Source organism: Lytechinus variegatus, chromosome 5, assembly GCF_018143015.1.
Source record: "Lytechinus variegatus isolate NC3 chromosome 5, Lvar_3.0, whole genome shotgun sequence".
NCBI classification, from domain to species: domain Eukaryota; kingdom Metazoa; phylum Echinodermata; class Echinoidea; order Temnopleuroida; family Toxopneustidae; genus Lytechinus; species Lytechinus variegatus.
The window spans coordinates 25,581,188-25,608,221 of record NC_054744.1 but is presented as its reverse complement, the minus strand read 5'-3'; the positions used below and the strand labels follow the sequence as shown (position 1 = coordinate 25,608,221).

The 27,034-nt window shown below is 37.3% G+C and overlaps 1 protein-coding gene across 2 annotated transcripts; it reads right to left on the bottom strand.

The window, feature by feature from the left end:
• Nucleotides 1–353: 353 nt before the first annotated feature.
• On the bottom strand, nt 354–21,337 carry LOC121415812. 2 transcript variants are annotated; one of them, XM_041609147.1, is made up of 4 exons: nt 20,985–21,337; nt 3,700–4,816; nt 3,046–3,131; nt 354–2,358 (listed from the first exon to the last, which is right to left on the bottom strand). In XM_041609147.1, exons 2-4 carry the CDS (start codon nt 4,470–4,472, stop codon nt 2,015–2,017), a joined length of 1,203 nt encoding a protein of 400 aa, XP_041465081.1. In that variant the 5' UTR covers nt 4,473–4,816; nt 20,985–21,337; the 3' UTR covers nt 354–2,014. The 2 variants fall into 2 exon arrangements, with proteins under 2 accessions (XP_041465081.1, XP_041465082.1); XM_041609148.1 differs by lacking the exon at nt 20,985–21,337 and adding an exon at nt 15,525–15,611.
• Between the last annotated feature and the right edge of the window lie 5,697 nt (nt 21,338–27,034).

Genomic DNA, 27,034 nt, shown 5'->3' with positions numbered 1-27,034 from the left:
AAAAGTAACGATACTTGTTGTATACGTACGGCTTTTTTTCACTGCAAGAGCAAAATCTATAAGGCCTATGATGTAAATGTGTTAGTGAGGTTAGTAGGCTTGTATAATTACACGGGTGATTCCAAGAGATTCTGAAATATGGCGAAAATATCGTTTTCAATAACAAATGCAAACGCATTCAACCAAACATAAAAGGCATTTTACCTGATTTTTTTTTTTCAGTTTTGCGATATTTCTATACGTAGACAATTCAATTGAAAATCGCAAAATGACTTCATGATGAAAATGTTGGCGCCGTAATGTTATACGTTTTGAAACCGGATACATCACGGATACCTTGTGATCGGTCCATGACCCGGTGACCTGATTTCAATACAGAATTTAGAAGATTGTGGAATTTAGCCGGAATATCCCATTGGAATCACCCATTATAATAATTCATAACACCACAGTAATTTCATTAAACGATTAGGACTCGTTTGAACATGAGGCAGATAATTCTCAACGATGGAAAACCAGTAACGCACAGCGAGCGTAAGTTTACCTTGACACTTTAACTTGTCTCTCACGAGACAAATTCGATCAGGGGAGCGTTTCATCAACATTTTTGTCCGACAAGTTGTCAGATCTGACAACTTTACTTGATTTTGATTACCTCAGAAGCGCTGTTGCTATGATAACTATCGGATAATTTGGGACTTGTCGAATAAAACGACCGACATGTTCTTTCATGAAACGCCCCCTATGGAATTTTTGATGAATTATGATATTTCTGGCTTCCCATTGTTTGAGTTAATCACACCCTTACAAAACGTGGACAAGACTCCCGGCTCATACAAAGAGTAACGATAGATTTCAATCAAATTCAAATTGCGATTGATCTGTTAATTCATATTCCTTATCTATACAAATTTATATCAATCGAAATTTGAGAATGATTTGAATATCAATCGCAAATATTTGTAAGACAGGGCCCTGTGCTCCGCAACATGAAAGTAGCGATCAATCGCAAACTTGCAATACATAACAAATAAAGATCAACGTTGCATGCGCACCTTTTCTAAAGATTATTTACTATACAAATCAAAATTGTTGTTTCAAATCTGTATTTGATCGCAAGCCTTTGTGTTGCGGAGGCCTTGGTTATCTACATTAAATGTAGTATTAAGAGAATACTAATACTATCTACAAGAAACGTGGACTCTACCAAACCAAGCCAAGAAATACTTTGATTTTATAGACCGCAGCCAGTGGTGGGTGTGGTCAGTATCATGTGACCCTCCAAAATCGCGTAACGTCACAATAATTTGAAAATAAATCGGCATGAAGGATCGGACTCCGCAGTGGTGAAGAAGTGAGATTTTATGAAACGTTTATAATTTTCGTACAAACCTTTGTTGCATTCATACGAGCACTAATTTTAAATAGGTGTATTTTTTTTAGCTTTATCATAATGCAATATTTACCATGTAACGCTAAACAGATTGGATAAAAAAGTGTTTGGATATGATCAAATAAAGAAGCAACAATAATGATGACGAAAGAAAGGTGCAGTAAACTTGAGCTCAATGCAGATAAAATGATTTCTTTTTCATATCAATAAAATGATTATGGATAACTTTTCTATCTTCAATATGATTTTCTAACAGAACTATCATGCAATGCCTCGCCTTTTCCTTTTTCAAATCAATAGCAAAGAGGTTATTAGTGCTTACATTTTTCATCGGTTAACTTATAAAGAAATCTGTTGTCACTGACTTTTAGCTGCTTTCTGTTCAAGTATGCCAAACAGAGTTAATATGATAATGTCCAATCCTCGAGTGGGGTTACATTATAGGGTCTTTGACAACAACACTAATTGCGGTTGTCAGGGAGGTTGTCCATATTTACGAACATAGATTCATCAAGGTACTATGTAAAATATACTTTAATCTCTTGGTATAACTCTTTTTAGGAAATATTTGGAAGATGAAGTTGTGGAAGTTAGTCCTGGGCTTGGTTTGGTAAGTCACCGTCAGACGAGCGTCGATAAATTACTGACACTCAACGGATCGATAGCAGTATCGCCGCTATCTGTCACGTGATTTGAGTAAGCGAATCGGTGTCCATCATGGTCCGTGTGATGGTTGTTTTTATTTGAATACTGCTGGCGTTGGTTGTGAAAAGGACCTCCATTCAAACCGGTAAAGACACCCGGTGGTGGTGCGTGTCGCTTGTTGATCAAAGACTGCTCGCGTTGCCACAGATGTACATTGTGCCCAAAACTGAAGACCATGAAAAGGATGGCTAATCCGATGAGGGCGCTAGACACGGTGGCGGGTATTGTCCGGAACTCAAGGAGAATATAAAGCATGAGAGCTGTGTCGGAAAAAAGAGAAAATATAAGTTTGAGTGAAATCTGAGCTCTTGCCGATTATAAATATTAATATCTGTAGACTTATCACGAGTGTAACTTCCAATGCATACCTCCTGATGTTCAAACATTCTTTTCACAAAGAGAGAGTCCCATCAAAGACCGCCGAATTTTGGACAGATCTCTACTACTTTGTGCCCTTGCTAATTAAGTGTTCTTTCATACTTTCGCCATACTATCAACACCACATTGTTCAAAATAGTCTTCCATGCAGTCTATGAAGGCATCGATCATCTAACGATCTTCCAGACGTCTCGACAGGCTCTAAACGATGTCACTGGTCTTCCAATATTCTCAAAGATATTCCAATGGTATCAACCGATCTCTCTCTCTCTAAAAACGAAAATCCCAAAGCCCTTCAATATTCTGGTGAATTTTCATGGTCCCCTGAATATTTCAATGAAGGGATTTTTAGAGGTCGTGGAGACTCTTAACAGATTAATCAATGGCAATCTATCTTGGTCTCCTAGCCGCAATACCCAACATCTTCAACCAGAGGAAAGGGTCCACATTCAGATATTGTTAGCTTGCTACCCATAAGAATACGAAGGTGTTATTGACTTTATTTGCTTGTCAGTTTTAATCATCCATTCTTATTGGGTTAAATTAAGTTACCATTTAATCATACTTACCGACGAGGAAGATGGGTATGGAAACAAAGAAGGAGCACACAGCCAAGAACCGTGTTCCGGAGGTATTCTTTAGAAAGTCACAGGATCTAAAACAACAAATCATCAGACAAAGTGATGCATGGCTTTATCAATAATTTATCATGTTTATAAATAGTTGTAAGCATTAAGTCATGAAAAAAATCAAATTACAAAGATAACATCCCTTGTATTTATCTTAATTGAAAATTGTCATGGAATGGGCCCCTATAAGCACAGAGAGATCTTATGGCACGTTGAGATGACAATATTTCGTAAACATCAGTTTTACAAAGCTTAACATTTTCCTAATGAAGATTTGAAGTTGCAAGATGGATGAAGGGATGGTAATTCAGGAAGAAGGTTATCAATGCGATATATAGCCATTTTTAAACATAGCAAAGGGATCTCTTAAGATACTAAGCAGACCCAAAAAACGTGTGGACACAATATCATTCATATTCAAATATCTACAATGGGGGTGGGAGATGCATTTGGAAGCGTCTTACAACAAAAGCCAAAGAATCAAAGTTAGTATTTTCATCCGTTTATGGTTATGTAGCTCATGAAAGCAGTCCAGAGAACTGTCAAGAACAGGCATAATAATTTCTTGATATCAGAATGACTAGATGGACATACCTTTCTTCACCTTGAGGTAGCTTCAACATTTTCGCCGTAAAATAGCTCTGTCCTGTACAGACGACCACACAACATAAGTTCAGCATGAGACAAAAGCTAACAAGAACAACACCTGAGTCTAAAATGTCTGAATACCATCTAGTACCGGTGACTCCTTCTACGGCACCATCAGTCAATAACTGGCTTTGCATCGAGTTAAACTGAATCAGTAAGACGATGGAGAGAGAGGTGATGATGATGGCAATGAGAGCTAGGATTCCCATGGCGGTTAGAGACTTCTCCACACCGAATTCCTTACTTGTGAGTGTAGCGCGGGAAAGGCTGAGGCTATGTGGTTTATGCATGGTCGTGAGGTCGTCCGTAGCGCTGGCAAGACGCGACGAACGTCCCTGGATGACGCTCCCAACTCCGTTAATGCCGTTGACGCCGTTGTTCGTTTGACTGACTGACCGATGGATGGTTGCGTGACTGACGTGACTGGATTGTGAAATTGGCGACGCCGGCGGCAACTCCATCATGAGTTCAACGTCATTGCTGCTGTTTCCACCGCTATTGCTGACGTTGTTACTGCCGTTGTGGCTGTTGAGGGCCTTCGGGCCGTCGACGTTGCTTGGTGACAGATTCATGTCGCGGAAGTGATTGGTGTGGTTACTGTGGTGGTGCTGATGGCGGTTGTGGTAGTGTTGATTGTGGGTGTGGGATGGGGGTCTAGGGTGGATGTGATAGTGCTGGCTAACGTGCTGACGGGGTAGATTAGCGAATTTGCTGATCATTTGGATGATCTTTCCGTACCCTTTGGAGAATCAAAGTCGGCAATTCCCCGTAATGTCTGTAACATCGATCGCGTTTTGCTTTTCCAGTTGGCGGTCAATACAGCACGCTCAAATTTCACATGAACATCAGCGAAAAAAAGTATACCGTATAGTGGATTGTAAATCTGTTTGTCTTCATGGTCTTGCTCTGACGGGGTACCATCTTAGTCAGGTCATCTTGGCTTCAGAGACTTGATGATATGAAAGAGCGCCATCTTGAGTTCTTACAATCTGAAAGCAATCTTGAAGAACTTCCACCAACATCAATTAGATAAGATTAACCTTGGCCGCAACTCAGAAGCAACCTGCAAACAAAAGAATTAAATAATACGAATGGATGAAATCAAATGGAAAAAAGGTTGAAATAACACGGATGCCCTTGGAAATACATCATCGTAAAAATCATTTCATATTTTATCGTATTGCTTTGTCAGGTTTGGCAAACAACTCGCTCATAGGTCACATTTACATAAATTTCAGACGTTGATATCATTATGCTGTACTATGATTATATTGCAATATTTTGCATCAAAATCCCGTCTTGATTATTTCAAACACTTTAATATCATTACTTTACTGCCAAAACGATTAAACCTATATATTCTTTGATCACGCAAACAACATCACTGCCATTTGTTTAAATTTTATATACACTATATATGCTTCACCTTTTGTCTATTGTATATTGCACAAGCTAGGAAACAATAATCTTTACTTAAAAGATTGACAGACATGTAGGTACAGAGATAGCATGAGTGAATTTCATGCATGGCGAACAAAACTAGTTCGAAATTGAATAAATTGATACATTGCGAGAACGATAATGTAACTCCCCAACGTTCATAATAAACATTTCAGACATATTTTGTAGACACATTGAAAATTGCTATTTCCCCCTTTTTTAAGAGTAAATTAAAAGAAAAAACACACATATCAGAAAAAGGAAAGATGGTATAAGGCAGAATACCGGAGAATGTTATGCTTTGGTTCAGTGAGTATAAAAAATGAGACAGGTGAACCTTCATCATCATTAAACATTTTTCCACTTGAGAACTATTAATCTCAGTCAAAATATACTCTTAAATAAGCACAAAAACTCTTCGTCAGAATAAGATGGAATAACCCAAGTATATTAAAAAAGAATTTGAAGTTCATTAGATAATTTGAAGTGTTTTCAATAATTTCTAGTAACCAAATTTGAGGGGGGGGGGGGGAATGGATCTCCATTCAAAGTGCCCTCTTATCAATGCCCACAAACATTTTTTTGTGTGAAAAAGTTGATACTATTTGGTTATTGGGTTAAATTTTGTTAATAATGTATGGTGTTTATGTGGGGGTATATAAGCGTCGGACGAGAGAGGTTGAAAATACAACAAAAAAGTTAAACCTTTATATTCCACATATTGGTATCTGTAGAGGTTCATCTCCTGGTCCCAGGACATGAATACTCGACTGAACAAACAAATACCACCAAAAACTTAACTGGATTGAAATTTGAATCATTTTGAAAATCCAGTATTATCAAATCGAATCATTAACCATGAAATACACCTGCAGAAGCGTTTTGTCCAACGAATAATACTATAATATCCGGAAATTTTTAATGTCATGGTCTGCTTAACATTTTTTTTTTATTCGCGAGCCCGAATAGTTTGTTAATTTTCATTCACTATACAACAGTCTACTTCTATATTATGTAGAGCACCACCATGAAGAAACGTGCATTTTTACTAAACAAGAACAAAACAGTACATTGTGGAATGCAATTTTTGAGTAATATTTTGTATTAACATTCATTCTCACTATAAAACACATTTTGACAATTTATGTCAGAGGTGCAGAGGCATTAACACCATGATGGTAAGCGTTATTTGCAATCGACTTTCAACTTATCAGAAATATTCAGACCCCGTGCAAGCTAGAAATCTACCAGCCCTCAAGCGGGCCATCGTGATTGGGAATCCATAAAAAACCGTCCAGTGGCTTATTGATTTCTTGACATGTTAGACTACTGTACTTGTCAATACTATTCAACTAATCCTGGTGTCTTCATTGGAAATGGTCAATGACGCGAAATGGTCTTTAAAGTGCCTGATTGTATAACTAATATGATGCTTCATCGGGGGTGGAATCATGGAATAACGTTTCTTTTGTTGGCGGAAGAGAAATATCAATTTTCAAGGTAGCAAAGTTAATGATGGACACACTTTATATGAGAACCTTAATTGTCATGTGCTCAAGAAATTCGTTCATCGAAAAATGAAGGATTTCTCCATGCGCGTGAGGATTTAGAGAAAAAGCGATAGAGAAATACCTTTGCCCAAATAGGCTTCATTTACAACTTTGTGAGAAAGGGCTGGGTACGAAAATAAGTCGGAGAGGGGGGGGGGGGTATTAAGAAGAATAAGAAGAAGAAGAAGGAGAAGAAGAGAGAGTGAGAGAGAGAGAAGGGGAGAGGTAGAGATAGCACTTGAACTTGAAGGATGAATTTTAGAAGCTAGGGAGGTTCCCTCAACAGACTTACATCATGATTATACTCATTACTCTATACTTTATGAAACAACAATATAGCCTACAGCTAGCTTCTAGAAGTCACATGCAAAATTGCAACACATTATTAAACTTGAGAAAATAAGCCACCGAGGTGGGTCACCAATGTCAGCATGCACGGTGATCAGTAACAATTGCTTTCAAAACATCTTGAGAATATTACCACGATGAAAAACAACACCATCAAAAATTGATTCAATGAAAAATGCCCCTCGAGTACCATACAGCCGAACTTGATTTCATGACGGTATGCTATTTCGAGTTTTCAATTTCACCCCCATCGGGCGAGGGGTAAAAGACCGGTTTCGATCGCTCACTGTGTACAGCCAGCTGTTGATACGAATGAAATCATGGATTTATATGACAGTAGTGATGGATAGTGGGTGAGAATGGGAATATTTATATTTTTTAACGAGTTTTCACATCATTATGGAAGGAATGATGGATTTTGCTTTCGACATAAGATGATGACAACGGGAAGTTCGAGCTCTGTTTTAGTCGAGCAAACTATGGACAGTTTAGATGTACCTTACATTTACATACCTTAAATCTCTATATCTTTATGTGTAAAAAAGTAAATCATGTCTAGGGACTTTATTATAAACTCCGAAATCGCAGATCGTCCATGTTTAGAGATTATTATGATTTCCCCGGTGCCAAACATCAACATAAAGAATGTCTGATTTGACAAAACTTTACACATTCCCCCTTCAAATATCCAAAGTGGTATACGAAATAGCACAAAACGCCATGGTCATGATATAATATGAAATCAATTTACCTTTGCTATCTTCTCCCTTAAAGCATTACCCACAATTAACCTCGAACAAAGGCTTCCAGATTTCATTTAAGATTATGCTGAAGTTATAATCTGTATGGTGCTAATAATGCCTTTGGTGCTTTATGAAATTATTTCACAGGCTTACTTACTCTTTTCCATTTCTCAATCATTAAAGTCGGTATACATAGTGAGTACATTGTAGGAGTACAATTCAACTCGGAGTGGCGCCAGTGGGGAGTAGTTTTTTTTTTTACTCGTTCATGAGTTAATCTGATTCGGAATTGAGCGATTTGCAGCTACGAATATACCATTCCGAGTAAAAATTAATTCGAACTCTAAATTTCTTCAAGAGAAAGTTCACCCTGACAACAAGTTTAATGTAAAAATAGAAGATAATAAAAAATATTGCCTAAGGTTTGAAAAAAGGTCAATCAAAGAATTTCAATTTACTGGATTTGTGATATCATATGCCAGCAGCATTCCTGCATATCGTATGGTGAAAAATAAATTAAATGTCATTTTCTTAGAAAATTGAACATAATTCTTACTGTACCTCCTAAAGAGAAAAAAAAATTAATCCCGGATCAATAAACAATTGAAATTTATGTATGACATAAGATATGGGGGTAGCTGCTCTTTTGTGACGTCAAATTTTTAATAACGTTCTCAATCTTTAATGGAGTTTTTCTTCAAACCTTCACCAATATTTTTATCATTTTATTCTGCTATTTTTACAGCAAACTTTTCTTCAGGGTGAACTTCCCCTTTAACTCGGAATAGAGTTGACTAGTACTATAGCTCACGCAATTCCAAAGCGTGTATACCATTCTGATGCGAACAGACCGAGATAGAGAGGGGGGGGGGGGGGGGGGGTAGAGAAGGGGCGGGGTGAGAGATATGGAAAGTTCTCACGGAGTGCAGTGACATTTCCCACCCCTCCCCCATTTTTTACGAATCCAACGTCGAGGCATGTGAATCTCTTTCAAGCACAAATAATCAAAACTTATCCGAATACAAATATAGTAAATAATGTCAATACTTAACAAAATAGAATGGAAAATGGAACTTGGAAAGCTCTATTCAGAAGCAGCTTCGGTCCGGAACCGAGGAATAAGAATACACCTTTCTTGGCTGGTTTATGATTTGTTGATTTAGCATTGTCTTCATTGCCATGGGAAAATGATTGAAATGAAAATCAGTGTTGCCATGCATTCAGCGAATGAAATGCAAGTGCTCACCTTTTCTCCGAATATAAATCTCTTTGGGCATGACGTGTGCAGGTGTCAATAAAAAATAAAAATAAATACAATATATCTGGATAGGTCCTAAATATATTTTTCTAGCCTTGTAAAAGAATGTATGTCGAAACTCTTAGAAAACAATATACATATACATATGAAAAAGGTATGTGTGACATTTTCAAAACTGCATGCAAGCATGATCGAAGACTTATTCTAGAGAATAATTGACGCCTACTAATCTGAAAAAAAATCTCACTACTCTTTCGAATAGATATAAATGAATTGACATATTTTCACTTACAGGATTTGGATTATGAACAAAAAGGGTTATGAAATGGACACGTAAGTATACCGCTACATGTACATTTTCTTGACTTCATCGCATAACTATGGAAGCTTAAAAGTGCCACCGAGATGTTGAGATAATTATCTCATCATGTTGACATCTTGTAGAAGAGATGATGAGATGACAAGATCCCGGATCTCATCATGTTGACATCTTGTAGAAGAGATGATGAGATGACAAGATCCCGGATCTCATCATGTTGACATCTTGTAGAAGAGATGATGAGATGACAAGATCCCGGATCTCATCATGTTGACATCTTGTAGAAGAGATGATGAGATGACAAGATCCCGGATCTCATCATGTCAACATCTTTTGGAAGAGATGATGAGATGACAAGATCCCGGATCTCATCATGTCGACATCTTTTAGAAGAGATGATGAGATGACAAGATCCCGGAACTCATCATGTCAACATCTTTTAGAAGAGATGATGAGATGACAAGATCTTGGATCTCGTCATGTCTACATCTTTAAGAAGAGATGTTGAGATGACAAGATCCCGGGATCTCGTCATGTCGTCATCTTTTAGTAGAGATGATGAGATGACAAGATCTCGGATCTCGTCATGTCGACATCTTGTAGAAGAGATGATTAGATGACATGATCATGGATCGAAGATCTTGTCATCTGACCATTTCTTCTGAAAGATGTCGACATGACGAGATCCGAGATCTTGTCATCTCATCATCTCTACTAAAAGATGACGACATGACGAGATCCCGGGATCTTGTCATCTCAACATCTCTTCTAAAAGATGTCAACATGATGAGATCCGAGATCTTGTCATCTCATCATCTCTTCTAACAGATGTTGACATGATGAGATCCGGGATCTTGTCATCTCAACATCTCTTCTAAAAGATGTCAACATGATGAGATCCGGGATCTTGTCATCTCATCATCTCGTCCAAAAGATGTTGACATGATGAGATCCGGGATCTTGTCATCTCATCATCTCTTCTACAAGATGTCAACATGATGAGATCCAGGATCTTGTCATCTCATCATCTCTTCTTAAAGATGTCGACATGATGAGATCTGGGATCTCGTCATCTTATCCTTTGCTATCAAGATGTCGACTTCCCGAGATAATTATCTCAACATCTCGGTGGCACTTTTAAGCTTCCATACATAACAGATTAAGACAAAATTCGACATGATATAGGCCAATGTCATCAGAATTATAAATGTCCTGTTCACAAAATCACTTCAGATTACAATGATGCAACGGTAAAGTTTTCCTATTTTATACTATGTGATCTGTCATCTAGACACTCTCAAACAGTCAGTGGCGTAACTACGGGGGGGGGGGGGGGGCATGGGGGGCACGTGCCCCTCCCCCCAATCGGCTGTCCAAAAAAAAAACTGGGAAAAGGAGAAAAAGAGGGAGAAAGGAAGAGAAACGTAGTGGGGAAAAAAGAAATTATTGTTCATTAAAATGTTATATTATGTTATGTTATATTACATAAGCATTTTTTCATAACGTTATGAAACATTATTTTCTCAGGGCCTATGTCTTCATTATTCCTGGTGCTCGCATAGACTGTTTATTATGATCCTGTTGTACTAAAACCTCCCGTTTCAAATCAATTTACACCAAATATATTTCCTCGCAGTTTGAGTTATTATTGTCTTATGTAGTGACATTTGCTTCTTTTTCATGACTACTTAAAGTGATTGCCCTATTTTAAGGTCTTAATATAAAACATTTCCTGTCCTTAAAATGTCAATTTTTCTGATCTAAATATCAAAAATTTTCAGCTCGCGCTTCGCGCTCGCATCATTTGGTTAGTGATATACGTAAGGTTTTAGTAAATTCCTACAAACAAGCCTTAGAATGCCCCTCTTCAGGTGTGAATTTTACAAATCTTCAGCTCGGGCTTCGCGCTCGCAGTATTTGATTAGTGAGACGCGCCTGATAATCATGATTACACAAATGACTAAAAAAGTGCTTCATGTGTTTAGATGTAATTCTAACAAAATCAGCAAAGGATGGCACTAGCATTAGATGACTATGCTGAGATATTTATACTCTAAACGGATTCCTAAAATATAGTCCTTAAAATGTCCCTGTTTGGGTCAATATAATAAAAAAATTCAGCTCGCGCTTCGCGCTCGCATTGTTTTTTTTATCTAGACAGATCATAATTACAAAAAAATGCTTATAATGTCCTTTTTAGGTCTGAATATCAAAAATTTTCAGCTCGCGCTTCGCGCTCGCATTATTTAATCAGTGAGATACATATCTGTTTAATGGCACTGCATGTCCATAAAATGTCTTTATTAGGTCAGTTTACCTGGCAACAGAGCGCGCTTCGCGCGCTCCCTTAGTGACTCGAAATTTTTGCTGGTGCCCCCCCCCAATGCCGTGACCCACGGTACGCCACTGCTCTCAAATGCCTATAATACCATGTCGCTATATACTAGGAAAAAAAGGATTTACCCAATATTGTGTAAAATGGGAACACGCATGTTGGTTGTGTAAAAAGATACCATATATTTTGTAAATTTTACGCAAAGTTGCGTTCAAATTTACCCAGTAAAACATGCATTTTGCCAAATATGCGGTAAAAGAATACCAAGCCAACACGCATGTTCCCTTTCTACCCAATATTGTGTAAAATTGTACCCAGTGTTTTTTTAGAGTGTATTACTAACAGGAAATCTGCCCACATTCTTGGAACAGGTCGATAGCTGATGAATTCAAATGTCACAACCATCATCTAGTATTATTGATTATTTTACTATTCACCGGCTGCGTTAAAGTATAGTTTTCGCTATTGTACCGTACTAAAAATAATAATAAAGTGAAATGAGACGAGAAATACCCGGGATAGAAAGCTATTATTATGATGATTATACACTATATGTGATTAAAGCCACTGGAAAACAAATAATTTATCATTACAGTTGCAAATGTCAAATTACCATTTTGAAGTCATAAAGATGTTGGTATTGCGGATGTGATTCTGATCATTTTTTGGCAGATCTTCATTTTCAAACAGCCCGCTAAACAAACTGTAAATTTTTGTCGTTCACTGGAATGACCCGTCATTGGGCTTGACTATACTAAAACATTATAATGATATGCCCATATAGGATGTATGCAACGTTTCGTGAAATGGAAATATGAGAAAATTGCACATTCTGTAAAGTGGAAGAAAATTCCGTTATAAAACTAGAATGGCAGGTAAAATAAGAGCACAAATCTTAGCACCAATTCCACAATTGTTATATGCACGAAGTCGGAAGGGTATATCGATATGGCATCTAATGGCTTCATTATACAGAGTTCAATGTATTCCTTTAAACAAGTCACAATTAAAGAATAGGGCCCTATAACAAAGCCATAAACAATTACCATTATGAAAATTCCTTCCAAAGTATTCGGTAGTCAGTGGTCAAACTATCATGCCTATAGGCCTACGTCGGCTAAACAGTCATCTTGCACCAAACACTTCATCCACCATGTCCACGAACGTTACTCGACGATGCATCATCGGAAAATGGCAAACCTCTCGCAAGGACCAATTTCGATTTTCATACGAAAAATATTATGCATCACAAATTGGAACACAAAGCAATATTTTGGTGAGCAACACTCTATTGAAGTTGTTCAATCGCTGGACGCTTTTTTGAAATACCTCCCCCTATTCAATACATACACGTTCCTTTTCTGAATAGTGTCGTATGTGTTCTCGCCTTTTGTAAATGAAGTTTGAATGACGATTTGAGGTAAAATACACACGGGTGGTACGAATGGTTCGCCCGAATGGTTACAAGGGTTGTGTATATTGTTATTGTGGGAAAATGTAGCAGGTTGTGATTAGCCCTTTAAAGTGTAGTTCACGTTTTCTTCACTGTAGTCACGGCGGATCCAGGATTTTCCAAATCACGCGCGTATTGAAAAATTCGGGGGGGGGGGCCAAAAAAGAGGAAGAAAAGAAAAGGGGAAGAAAAGGATGGAAAGAAGAAAGGAAAAAGAAAAAAGGGGAAAGAGAGAAGAAAAAAGAAGAGGGGAGGGGGAGCCGAATCGATGTTTTACTTCGGGACGCCGATTTGATGTTCGACATACATGTAGGGGGCGCCGAATTGAAGTTCGACATACGGGGGCGCCGAATTGATGTTCGACCTAGTGGCACCGAATTAGTGTTCGACATATGGGCGCCGAATTGGTTTCCAACCTAAGGAAGGGGGCGCCGAATCGAAGTACGATATAAGGGGCGCCGAATTTATGTTCGACCTAGGGGGCCCGAATTGTTGTTCGACCTAAGGGAGCCGAATTGATGTTCGACCTAAGGGAGCCGAATTGATGTTTGACCTAGGGGTGCCGAATTGATGTTCGACCTAGGGGCGCCGAAATGAAGTTCGATATAGGGGGAGCCGAATTTTTGTTCGACCTAGGGGCGATGAATTGATGTTCAAGCGAAGGGGGCGCCGAATTGATGTTCGACCTAGGGGCGTTGAATTGATGTTCAACATAGGGGGCACCGATTTTATGTTCGACATAGGGGCGCCAATTTGATGTTTGTCCTGGGGCGCCAAATTCATGTTCAACCTTCGATTGCCCTTTTTCACGTGATTATGAAATAAGATTATTCAACATGCATTAAAAGGCACCTATGATTGCCTGGCGGGAAGGGGGGGGGGACATTTTCCGAATAGTTCAAAGGTATCCTGGATATGGGCCTGCAAAGGGGGTTATTTTTGTACAGGAATTTTTTGAGAAGCAAAAAGAAAGGGTCTTCACTACCAAATTTGACATGCAAAAAGTCCACACTTGCGTATGCACGACATCACGACATATTCCCCTGCAAAATATTTTTGTGCCTCTCAAGGGGGGGGGGGGGCACGGGCCGGATGTGTCCCTATATACCTGGATCCACCCGCCACTGACTGTAGTACACGTTAAATTCATCTAATGTTGCAGTTAAGAATGTTGATATTGTATGTTTTCGTGGTTTCTTATATTTCAGAGATGCAAATAAAGTGTTAATGATAGAACTATATGAAGAAAATCAACAACATACCAATGAACCACAGAAATACAGAGCGAAAATTTAAGAAAAAAAAACAATATCCCCAACACATACGCTAGGTATGAAATAAACCCAAACAGCGCAGACAATGAATTTATCCTTACTTACACCATGAGTAACAATTCACCTATTAATGCATCTTTTATTTTACAACTACATGCTGATTTTATTCATTATTTTGTCATTGTTTATGATTATGTATGATTTATATGTCGTTCAGAAAGAGAAGCTATTAGAAAGAGTGGGAAAGAGTGACGTGAGGTTTTCAAATATCATGAGAAGTAGCTAGGTGAATCATAGATATAGGAGAATGCATGACTCCGCAGGAGGAATACCAAATATCTTCTTAATCAATTCATAATATTCTGAGGAGGGGGAATTTAAAATGCATGCCACGGGTCTATGACGTCACATCCAGGAGAAGCACACTTGATAGATGAATATTCATGACGCCGGCGCGTGAGCGAAGGCATAGTTTTTCAATCGATGCTGTGAGGCAATTTGCTAAACAGAAATATACAATATACTGCCAAACTTTAAGCGTACTAGAAGATAATGATATGATGAATAAAACACAATTAAATGTACATCCTTTTATATTATCGTCAGTAGTCGTCTTTGTTTGTCCCTCATGCCCAAACCCCCTCCCCAAAATGGGTGGATGGGGCAAAGTGTTTCTTGTAGGTAAATGTAATAAAACAATTTACAATTACGGTGATCCCAAAATATAAATACTATGTCATCAGAACATGCTCAGATAAATGGCGACAAAAAATCTGGTTGTCCGGTCAGTATGGACTCATTCTACGCATGGCCTTGTTATTCACCATAAACTCTATTTTGAATATACCTGTGTTATTATAGGCCTTCGTTCGTGAAGACCTAAATAGATCCTCACATTCCAAATGTATTTACTTTGACACCTTCCTCCCGAAGGTGGATCGTGCAAATTTATTCAAAACAAGGTAGAAAGAGAGGAGAGAGAGAGAAGAGGGGGGGGGGGTAGTTATACTATAGAATACTGTTAACACTGAAGTGTTGACATCAAACTTACATGTCAGTAAATAAAACGACAGTGTGAGAGATGAGGAAGATTAATCCTTTCCGGTAAGATGACAATCTTTTTGTTTACCAATCAAAGTTCAGGTCCATGTATCATAGCCGCATATGTCCCATGCATCTTCCAACGAAACAAAACATTTTTTTACACTTTCAAGCTCTAAAATGCATCATGCATGATACTATATACTGTAAATGGTATCATAATATAGTATAATTATGCATTTCTTTTAAGCTAGAAAGTGTATTTTGTTTATTTATACATAAAAAGGGATTGATTGAAGCAGGAACACTTACTTGAGTAAACCAAGTGCTGGTAACTCCTTGGATAAACCTATTTTAAGATGATTTCTGAATTTGCTCTGGTTGTGTCATTGAAGATTAACACAAATATGGAATAAATGTCAGGTATATGTAGCTCTAACTACGTACTTAGTACGACATTCTCGACATTAAATACTTCTAAATCATGATTAATGAGACAAAGACAGATCAAGATCAAGAAGCTATGACCAATAAGCGCTCAGTGTAAACGATCCTCTTCGGCGCGGCTGAGGAATTGAAACCCTCCACATAACATGCATGTATGCAGAGAGGTTGAAGGTATTTAAACAGAAAAAAAGGGCTGGGGATGGTCAGTTTGCACAAGGTTTTAAGAAAACACACTCGTCAGGTTTACGCATAAAGATCCTTTGGATGATATATCTACATGGAAAGCAATGGTATTATACGGAACAAATTGCTTTGCAAGGGTATTCGAATGCTTATTTATTTTAAAAAGTTTTCTTCTCGCAGCCTGGAGCAGCACCGACAGGGCCGTAACCCTTATTTTAGTTCTAAGGCTATATACCTCAAACTTGTCAAAGAAATCTTAACGTGTTCAAGGTGGCACTCCGCCCTGAAAATACACTATAACTTCGATAAAGTTTAATCAAACGGACGACACTATAAATAAAATCGAAATCGAATGAAATAACGTTGTACAATATTTCATAGTTGTCTAAATAATTCGGAAATTACTTCAAGTATTTTCTACGCATTTCTTAAAAGTTAACACCTAAAAAACGATAGGTAAAATTAACAAGACAAAGATCACGTGTATGAGATATCGTATTATGCCTTTATCTTGGATTTAAACCATCCTTCTCTCTTAACATTGAGCTGAAATTGTCTAATACTTCGTCAGAAACAACCTTGCTATAATCATGGACCTACTATGTTTTAGCATTTCAATGGCTTCATCTCGAAAGCTGTCAGGGGGTAATTTTTCGTTCCGGTGTCGGGGCACGATGAGAAGACCATTGATATGATACCGTAAACACAACTGGTTACATATCGATTAGAAACTTTCTTATTATATCAGTTATTTTGCTCTTAATTTTAGTCGAATGTGGCCTGTTGTTACTGAGTTGGCCAACATGAGCATTCGCATTGTACGTGTTGAACACGTTAAGTTGTACAGACGGAACATGCATGGCCTAGACTTTAATAGCTTTGTAGTTTTCGCAGGTTCCTGGGATACGGGATTATCTTTACAAATGCCTCCATGCAAATACTTATTTACATTTACTCAATTCTTAGTCATAGAAAAAATACACAGAGTCAATATGTTCTAATTCAATCTGGTATAGTTTTAGATGTGTTAGACTGAAAATCGGTAGTATACATGTAGATACACTCTAAAAATCAAGGATTCTAAATAAATCCAGATCGGCTGTAAATAGTGACAAGCCAAATATTAGATTTAGTTTTATAAATATTAATACAAAATATTTGAATTTAAATCTTTTGAGATTTGAAAGTTAATCCTAAAGATTTAAAATAAATCATAAATATATACCAGTAATCGGAAATACCCATTACAATAAAACCACTTTAAAAAATCCAGTCTATTTTTCTTCAAATTTTAGACTTTCAAAAAGAACGTACAGTAAACTACTTTTCAAAACTATTTTGAGCATGCTGAAGGTCTCTCATTACGTAATCATTTTCTGCATACAAAAAGTAAATAAGGAAGGAAAGAAAACGGTCTCGCAATCTTGAATTCTTCAAAAGAAAGTACTCAACATGGAATCGTAATACTATGTATTAACGTTTTTCAGACTTTTTTTTCAAAATCGCTTTGTAATGCGTTTGTGGCAAGCACAATAACGATAAGTAGATTTTGCATTAAACCCTTGGAGTGAATTGATCTAGGGGCCTGATTAAAATCCCAATGGAATTTCTATTCTCTTGTGATTTATAAAAGAGAAGCGAGGTCCACATGCCTACAGCATTGCAAATCATATTTCAACTTATTATAATGTCGAGCAGTCGCGTACCTAGGATTTTCCACGGGGGGGGGGGCAAAATCGTCCGCCCAAAAATTTGACCAACAAAATAAAAAGGTCTTCAACCACAAAGGATTTCGTGCCAGAAAAAACTGACAACCAAAAAAAATGTCTTCAACTTCTCGTCAGGAGGGGGGGGGGGGGTGGGCAGGGATAGGTCCCTTGCATGGGTTGTGACTCGCGCACTTGCAATCAGGGGGGGCAGTCTGCCCCCATAGGAACGCTAGTGGTGTCGGGGGAAGTTCTAAAAGACGCATGATTACCTTGATCTCAATCAGAATGAGGGTTGTCCCTAAACAATTACGAGTACATAATTTTCTGTTTATGAAGCTGATTTAGATGTTTTTGCTAAGTTTCAATCATTGAGTTACAATATGGTCATCAAAGTTAATAATGTCCATACAAGTATCAGCAGAAGAACAAGTCATGGCTCTCCTTGGCAATACTTTACCAACAGAAAACAGAAGAAACCTCCAACACCTACGATAAACAATCATTCAATAACAAATTCAGCTTGTGTGTTTGATCACATACAAACTGTATATGTGATCATAATTATCAAGGTTTGAAGACTCACAATAAGTATTGTTTCCGTAACCTTTATCTATCACGTTCAACTACTTTTGTCCTTTCTTGGAATGTGACATCGAAGGTGGTTTTGTTTTGAGAACCTGTTCTCTCGATGCAGTGAAAATGACATATATTCTGGAGGGGGGGGGGGGGGGGGGGGTACCGGTGAAGGAGTTCAAATGGACCAGGGGCCCGTTTCATAAAGACAACTGTTGTAACTTTTAAATTATGGCAACTGCCATGGAATCCTTGATTGTGATTGGCTGCTGAGCCCTGTTGGCATGGTAGTTGCCATCATGACAAAGTTGTTACAATAGTTGTAATTCGATAATTCGAAACGGGCATCGAGCCTAGAACCTCCCTTCATGAGGCGGACGCTCTACCACTGAGCCAACATAAATATTTCCAGTCAAAAATGCATTTTGTTTTTCTCTTCCCCAGTACTTGGGACTGGTGGGAGGAGAAAGACACACAGCAGAGATGAAAGCCACGAAAAAAACCCCTCCTGAAATGCATGAAAATACCCTCAATGAGCACCAAACCAAAACATCCATACAGGAAGACTTTGCACCTAAGACATTGGAGGAGAATAATACCTAAAATTTGGGTCCATGTTTAGGGATTTTCCAGCATAAAACCATACCCGATGTTTAGGGATTTCTTCCAAAAAAGCGACCCATTCCTGAGGCACATCCCCGTATGCATCATTTCGTGAGACCCCCCCCCCCCGGGCTTTTCACTTCATATAATTTACGCCTCATGTATGTTTTTTCTTCTTTATATGTTTGTTGTTGTTTTTTAAGCAAAACCCTTTTCCATTATCTATTATGTTATGGTTCGTATGAACATATTATACATTGTTTCTGTTATTTTTACATTTTTTTAAAGATAGGTATGAAATAAATGAAACCGAGAGAATGAAAATGAAAATTTGTGTCTACATGGTATCTTCACCACAGTCTATTATTTTATGTATTACGGTGGTGTAGAAATTACTTAACTATTCTCCTCATCTTCAAAGTGTGCCTATGAATTGATGTATAGGTCTACTTAAAGGACAAGTCCACCCCAACAAAAACTTGATTTGAATAAAAAGAGAAAAATTCAACAAGCACAACACTGAAAATTTCATCAAAATCGGATGTAAAATAAGAAAGCTATGGCATTTTAAAGTTTCGCTTATTTTCAACAAAATAGTTATATGAACGAGCCAGTTACATCCAAATGAGAGAGTTGATGACATCACTCACTCACTATTTCTTTTGTATTTTATTATATGAAATATGAAATATTTTGATTTTCTTGTCATTGTCATGTAAAATGAAGCTTCATTCCTCCCTAAACACGGGGAATTCTATTATTCTAACATTTTGTGCTTCAGGCAAGGAGGTCCTAATTGTCAAATTCGTAAAAATTGAAATATTGTATAATTCAAACAATAAAAAACAAAAGAAATAGTGAGTGAGTGACATCATCGACTCTCTCATTTGGATGTAACTGGCTCGTTCATATAACTATTTTGTTGAAAATAAGCGAAACTTTGAAATGTCATAACTTTCTTATTTTACATCCGATTTTGATGAAATTTTCAGCATTGTGCTTGTCTGATTTTTTTCTATTGATTCAAATCAACATTTTTCTTAGGTGGACTTGACCTTTAAAGTTTGCCTCACAACTGGCTATCCATAGTTTAACCACAACGTTGGACCAGTTCAGTGTCAGACCACGTATAAAGTTAAACTTGAGTTCAGGATATGATCCTTAGGGTCTATAAAGGACCTCTTCAAACTTGTAACTTTTCGGCATAAAAAGAAATCCCAGGTAAATCTTGTAATTGTCTAGTGTTTGTCGTTAGTAAACCGCAAACGTGGCGAACGCGTTTTTGTGGTTTTACAGACAATTATCGTTATGATTGGAATGGCCACAGCCCCGGGGCAAATGATGGAATATAATCCATTGCTTCCACTTCTTTTCATGCAATTGGCGCGAAAAAAAAAGATGTAGAAAGCAAACTTATAGATGGAGAAGAAGTATAATAATTAATGAAGGCATAATATTACTGATCACTATGATATTGTCGTAATTACAACAACAACAACAATAATAATAATAATATAATGATAAACATAATATAATAACAACAATAACAACATCATAATGATAATAATAATAACCATAACAATGAAAATGATAAATGAATAATAATAATATTGTATCATGATCATCCCCATCATCACATCATCATCATCATCATCATCATCATCATCATCATCATCATCACCTCCACCATCATCATTGGCTATATCAGAAGCAGTAACTAATCGGAAAAGCCCTTGCTGCCTTCATGACGTAAGAAATAAGCACAGTAAGTTCGCCTTTCCTTTATACGCTCTATACTCTCTGACAACATTGTTAGAAGTTCTGGCTTTGAAAGGAAAATGAAGAGAAAGTACCAAACACACAAGAGTGACTGAGCGGAAAGGGGTGAAAACAGACAGAATACCAAGACATCATAGAAAGCATTCTACAAATGTAACCATGGGAACCATGCATACCTTCACTCATTGATGTGCTCCCGGTAATCGTCGAAACGGAACAAAGGTCACCTAAACTCTGAGACGATGAAATCAAGACAACACACCCGCTAGATCCTCTTACAATTCTAACTGGAGATAAATCCAACTTCTAACTGCAAAATGGTTGAGGGTTGAGAATCATCCCTAATTCAGTACAATTCAATTCATGTGTTTCCTATGACGCTCATCTATCGTGTTTTAAGTCATGCCTCTATGCATATACGCTTAGCTCGTTGCGTTCTGCTAGAGGCAAATCAAGTTCAAAGACGAATATTCCGCAAGCATTGTGATCACTGATCTCGGATGCTTTCTGTCTGCATCTTAACGTGCCCCGGCCCCGACCACCAATAACTTAAATCCAGGCACGCATGCATGTGCAGGCGGACAGGGGACGCTGTGGCGAGGGGACCTCAAAACTCGCAGGGGGTAATACCTTCTAGTCACAACTAGTATTCCAACCGCTTGTCATTTAAAATTATGTTTGGCGGGAGAGAAGCAACAAGCATCTTCAACTTCAGTATACCCGTCTCCTTAATTCAATTTGCGAATATATAGTCCACCAAGACTCCTCTGCAATAGTATACTCCATCATTGGTCATCATGATCGTTCTTTGAACACACACAATCCTTTCTCAGGCCTGGGGTAGAAAGCTATTCAGGGTAAATACCGAGAGCAAATCGCAGTCTTTGAAAGGTAGGCCCACAACAATAGCCAGGCCAGCAATAACAATAAAAGGGGCGACAGAAGTAATAAAAGAAAGGAAACGAAATCCTACCAGGCCCAGGCCTGCGCTTGATGTGCCAGTAAGCTTGGGTATTGTTACCTCACTGATTTTCAAACAATTCTTTTTATACCAAGCTGAGCGTGTATTCGAAGGACGCCGATTTTGTTTGAATATCATTCTTATATCCCATCCTATCCCTTCACTTGGCGTTGGTATTTATTAACGCGCATTGATCTTGAAGTATGTCTATATTATATGTGGTTTTACTTTTGTGGTTAATAACTGTAATTTTTTCCTCCAACAAAGTGATGGAAAACAACCCGTGCACAAAAAGAATTTGAAAAGAAGCATTCTCTCGAAATACCGGTATATTATCTCGAAAAGGGGGATATTTTAGACACTAACAAAAAATGTACCACAACCCCGAAACACGTGTTTAAATCGGAAGTTATGATCGGGGCAACGATATCGAACTTTTGGTACTAGTATATGATAAACATTTTTTTTTCTTTATTACCATTATTATTATTCTTTATTTGTAGTTTATGGGGGTAGGGGGGTTAAGTGTAGCTAAGGGTCTGGTTTTAAGTTGTGTGTATGTTTTTTTATTAATATAACTTCCTCATTAATCAGTTTGATTGAAGAGTATGGAGAATTTTGAGTTTTATATACAGATTATAAGTTTATTTCCGTAATTTATATTTTTGCTGTTGTACCCGGATTCTGTTCTGTATTTATCCCTTCGTGATTATAAGTTGTTAAAGAAATGTGAGCAGATTAATTTTAAGTTTACATTTGAAATTCATATATATTCCTTTTCTCACCATGTTAAAATGTTAATGTGTTAACTTGAAACAATTAAGTTTTAATGATGTCATGTTATATATACATATATTTTTTATTTTACATGTGATATGAGGAAGAAATAAATATGATTTAAAACAAAAAAACATAAATTTCTCGTGGTTTTCTATGTGCATTGGAATGGGTATTAATGATTTACATTTATTTCATTTTGCACATGCACAATGTGTAGACGACTGATGTTTCCCTCGCTTTGGAAGATATATTGAGAAGTACAAAACATTTTTTTTAATATATACTCACAATAATCGCTTTTATATGCTTTAAATTTTGAACTTTGTAAAGACCAGCATTATTTCTTTTGTCACTTATAGGTCAAAATCTAAAAATAAAAAATACCCGAATGTTTTCTCATAATTCGCCAGTTTCATTTAAGACCGAGTCAGTGGAGTAATGAACAAACAAGTTATGGCACCTGTAGGGTTTTAGACCTTTTGTTACAAAATCCTAGTTTTTGTGATAGATTTTGACATATTAAAAAATCTTATCACGTTTCACCCCTTTCAATCCCCTTTTCTTTATCTCTCTCTTCTGTTTTGCTTGGTCCTGAAACTTTTTTTTTTTGGGGGGGGGACATGGTCCCCCATCTGTACGCCAGTGTACCGAGTATTTTCGAAGGCTCCCTTGAAGACCGAGTGTTCCTTTATTGTTTACTGGGTCAATTGTCCTCATTTAGCACTTTGTTTCGTTGGAAGCCTCTTATTGTTGTGTCGAGACGAATCATCACCTATTCTTCGGGACCACACCCCAAATCGATATTTCGTTAATACCTTCCAATTCTTTGTAGCCGGGCATCATACTTGTAATTTACTTTGGTGGTATTGACTTTGTCCCAATTGTTTACATTGTACTGACTACATCTTAATTCTCCATGAACCCGACAGTGGCGTGGATATCAGGGTTTGCGCCAGGAAATCTTGGCAGGGGAGGGGGGTGACCAAAACGTGATTGTTTTTTTATATTACAAATGAAGTCTTGATGAGGGCATTATGTATGTAGTTATATACAAACTAGCCATCTTTTTTGCCATACATGAGACTCTGCCTTAGTCGAATCCTTTGAATATCTGCTCGATTTAGGAAGAATTCGACCTAGAAGATGTAAATTACACGTTTTAATTCGACATTTGGAAGGTCGACTTGAGCAGTCTTCTCGATGTGATCTTTTCCTTCCATCTCCAATAGAAACATAACCAATGCCCTTGTGACACCTAACACCATCCCATGTAAAAAAAAAGAGGGCTGAATTCCTCCATAATTTTCTTCTATTTCCGTCGTCTGTTCTTGAATTTATTGTTTCCACTAGTTAATGGTCTAATTCACTCCCCTCTCTCGTTCTTCCAATCTGCCCCTCTATCACTCCTTCCCTCTCCGTCCACACACTCTTGTATACATGCTTCCTGTACATACAATTCCTTTCACAAGATTTCTAGCTAAAATAACAATGATGAAAGATTTGGCTTGCCAAATAAAACAACCATTAAAATATATTTTTCTCCAAATATTTATGTCAAAATATTACAAGAGAGATAGAAAAGAATGCACAAGACATTCTTCCTACTTAACAGAAAATATGAATAAGTCATATTTTCAAGTGTTTCCAATATTTGAGAAAATGTTTCCCAATATCCATTCAAAGTGTTTGCTGACATAGTAACTAGAAAATCAATTCAAAATAAGAACGCAGCACACATGAATATGATTTGATAAAACAATTTCATAATTTCAATGTTAGTACAATACCACATTATTCGCCAACTCTGCACATAAATCATACTCACAAACCATATATCGTTTCATAGTACAGAAAAGCAAATCTTATACATTTATTTTAATAGCACAAGGAATTTTCCGAAGTGATTTGAAGAATGAAACATTCTTATTTTTCATCATTACTCATCAAAAAGAAAGAAAAAGAGTCAGGAAAATTTTGTATTTTTCTGAGGGTATTGCATTATATGCATTGAAAATGTGAAACATTGATTAATAAGTCACATATTTTTTTGTGGAACTAGATTATATTGACTGTGAACAGTCTCAATGAAAGCCCTCAACCATTGCCAGACTATAAATGTAAAAGTTTTCAAGGTTTTCAAAAGCTTTTAATGATGACATAAGTTCATTGACAATAACAAATGCATCTATTAGGCAAGTTTGCATTTAATTTGATAACAGGTTCTTCAGTTTGGCAAAATATGTCAGTTTCATGAATACATTGATTACTGTAACTATGACATGATCTCAAAATTCCTCAACATCATTGCCACTCTTACATAAATATATATGAGCAAGGTTTAAAGGTAAATGCTAGTTTTGGTAACGATATCAAAATGAGTTCGTACAGAATCCAATGAAATAACCACTAAAGTGTCTGTTTGTATAAATAAAAGGCATGTGCCAAAGGATTCGGGAAGAAATTGTGTAATTGCTGAGAAATCGGCAAATATGCACGGGATTCGGGTAGGGCGTCGGGCCCGACGCCCTAAGCAATAATTATACATTGTCCCACGTGCGCTTATCTGTGTTGGGGATTTTCGGTGTGAACATTTTTCAGCGTAGATTTCAAGATTTCACAAAGTCCAGTTAATGTAACTGTACCAGATCTAGATCCTCGATGATATACTGGCAATTGAGCCTTGTTTTACAGACTTTCTCATGAAATCAGTGTTAACTGCAACTACTGGAATTTCTCTTTAAAGTCGATATGATTCGTTGGAATGAGCCATTTTCATGAATTTTATAACCCCTATGACTTTTTACTTGACACTACTCAGATCATTATTCCTTTCATTTAACCCTAAATAGACTGGGCTATTTCGACGCCTAAGAAGACGGGGGGGGGGGGGGGGGGGGGCTGATTCAGCCCCCCCCTTATGATCTCGGCCGTCGATCACGCGATCGCAACGAAAATTGGCACACGCATTACCCATGGCATTACCTACAAAACTATAACATCAAATTCTGCAAAAAATCTCATGTCTCATTAATTATGCTAATTTATGCGTAAAACCATAAGTTTGCTCTAATTAATAAAATAATGCCCCTGAAATGCTAATTTTTGTTTCACATACTCTAGATAGGCATCTGATCAAATTTATTTAAAAAAAATTTCAACATCACATTTATTTTCTTATGTATTCTATTGTTTTCTAAATTTCTTATGTATTTCTTTGTTTTTTCGACTTTTTGTTTTTTATTGTTTTTTCAGTGGAAATTGTCAGGGACTTTATTTTGACCATAAAAAAGATAAAATTAATTGATTTTAAGCAGTAAAAGGAAAAATAATGATACATTTATGAATTTTGGCTAAAAACACTATTTGCATTGGATTTGTACACAAATTCACGTTTTTGAGTAATTTTGGGTCTGCATGCACTTACAAAATGTTGCGTAATTTCGGAACCGCATACCCGGGGGTCACAATTTTGATCTCAAAAGTTGTGCGAGACTTGAAAGTAAAAAGTCAGCGAGCGACGCGGTCAAAAAAATTTGCCCGGCGGATTTATCGCGAAAAATGTTGAGGGGGGGGTGAATCAGCCCCCCCCCAGTCTTTTTAGGGTTAAGGCCCTTTTACAACTGATCCCCGATCAGTTGAAGTTTACACCACCTGAAACACTTTTTTTTCTTGATGTCTAGTAACATCAACCCAAGGTGGTTGAGACTGGTCTCAACTTTGAACATGTTCAGAGTCCAAAGGCGATCATATGCGAGATTGAATCACTTCCATCAGATCGTATGACCAGTCGCACTGGTTTCATCCAATCATACGTGCGAGTGCATTACCACACATCGACTCTCGTGACTAATACACTTGGCCATGTTACTATTATGACTGGTGTGGAACCACTAGCAATCACTTGTGCAATATTCGCATGTGAGGCCGCTTGCATGAGAACAGTGTGAGTTAATGCGACTTACTGGTCGCTTGTTTTGTATGAAACATATTGCATTTGTGAAAGCCTTTCTGCGATCTTAGAGATATAGCGATTAATGCCTGTCACAGCCTGTCGTGCGACCAAAATGTCGCAAGTGTTCTCAGATCAATTATGAAGGGGGTATACATACAATCAACTATGTTTGAAGCTGAATTATCATGTACTTTTTTTAAGTCATGGTGAGAATGTAAACAGTATGGATGGACATACATGCCAAGAATAAAGCTTTCGGCTACCATCGTTGATAGGCAGAGGAAACAAAATGCTTTTATACTATCCCATCTTACGCTCCATGCTCCTGGTGGCTAGCCCTACGGAATTGAGAAATATACATTTTTGTAGAGGTTGAATTCTTCAATATGAATACAATTCATTAATAATTCATTTCTTGATAAGACAAGTGATTTCATTGGATGTCACGCAAGGGACAAGAGACAAGTTATTGGGCACTGTAGCAAAATGAGGTAAATATCTGACTGATATAAAATGGCAGATTTTTTTTCTTT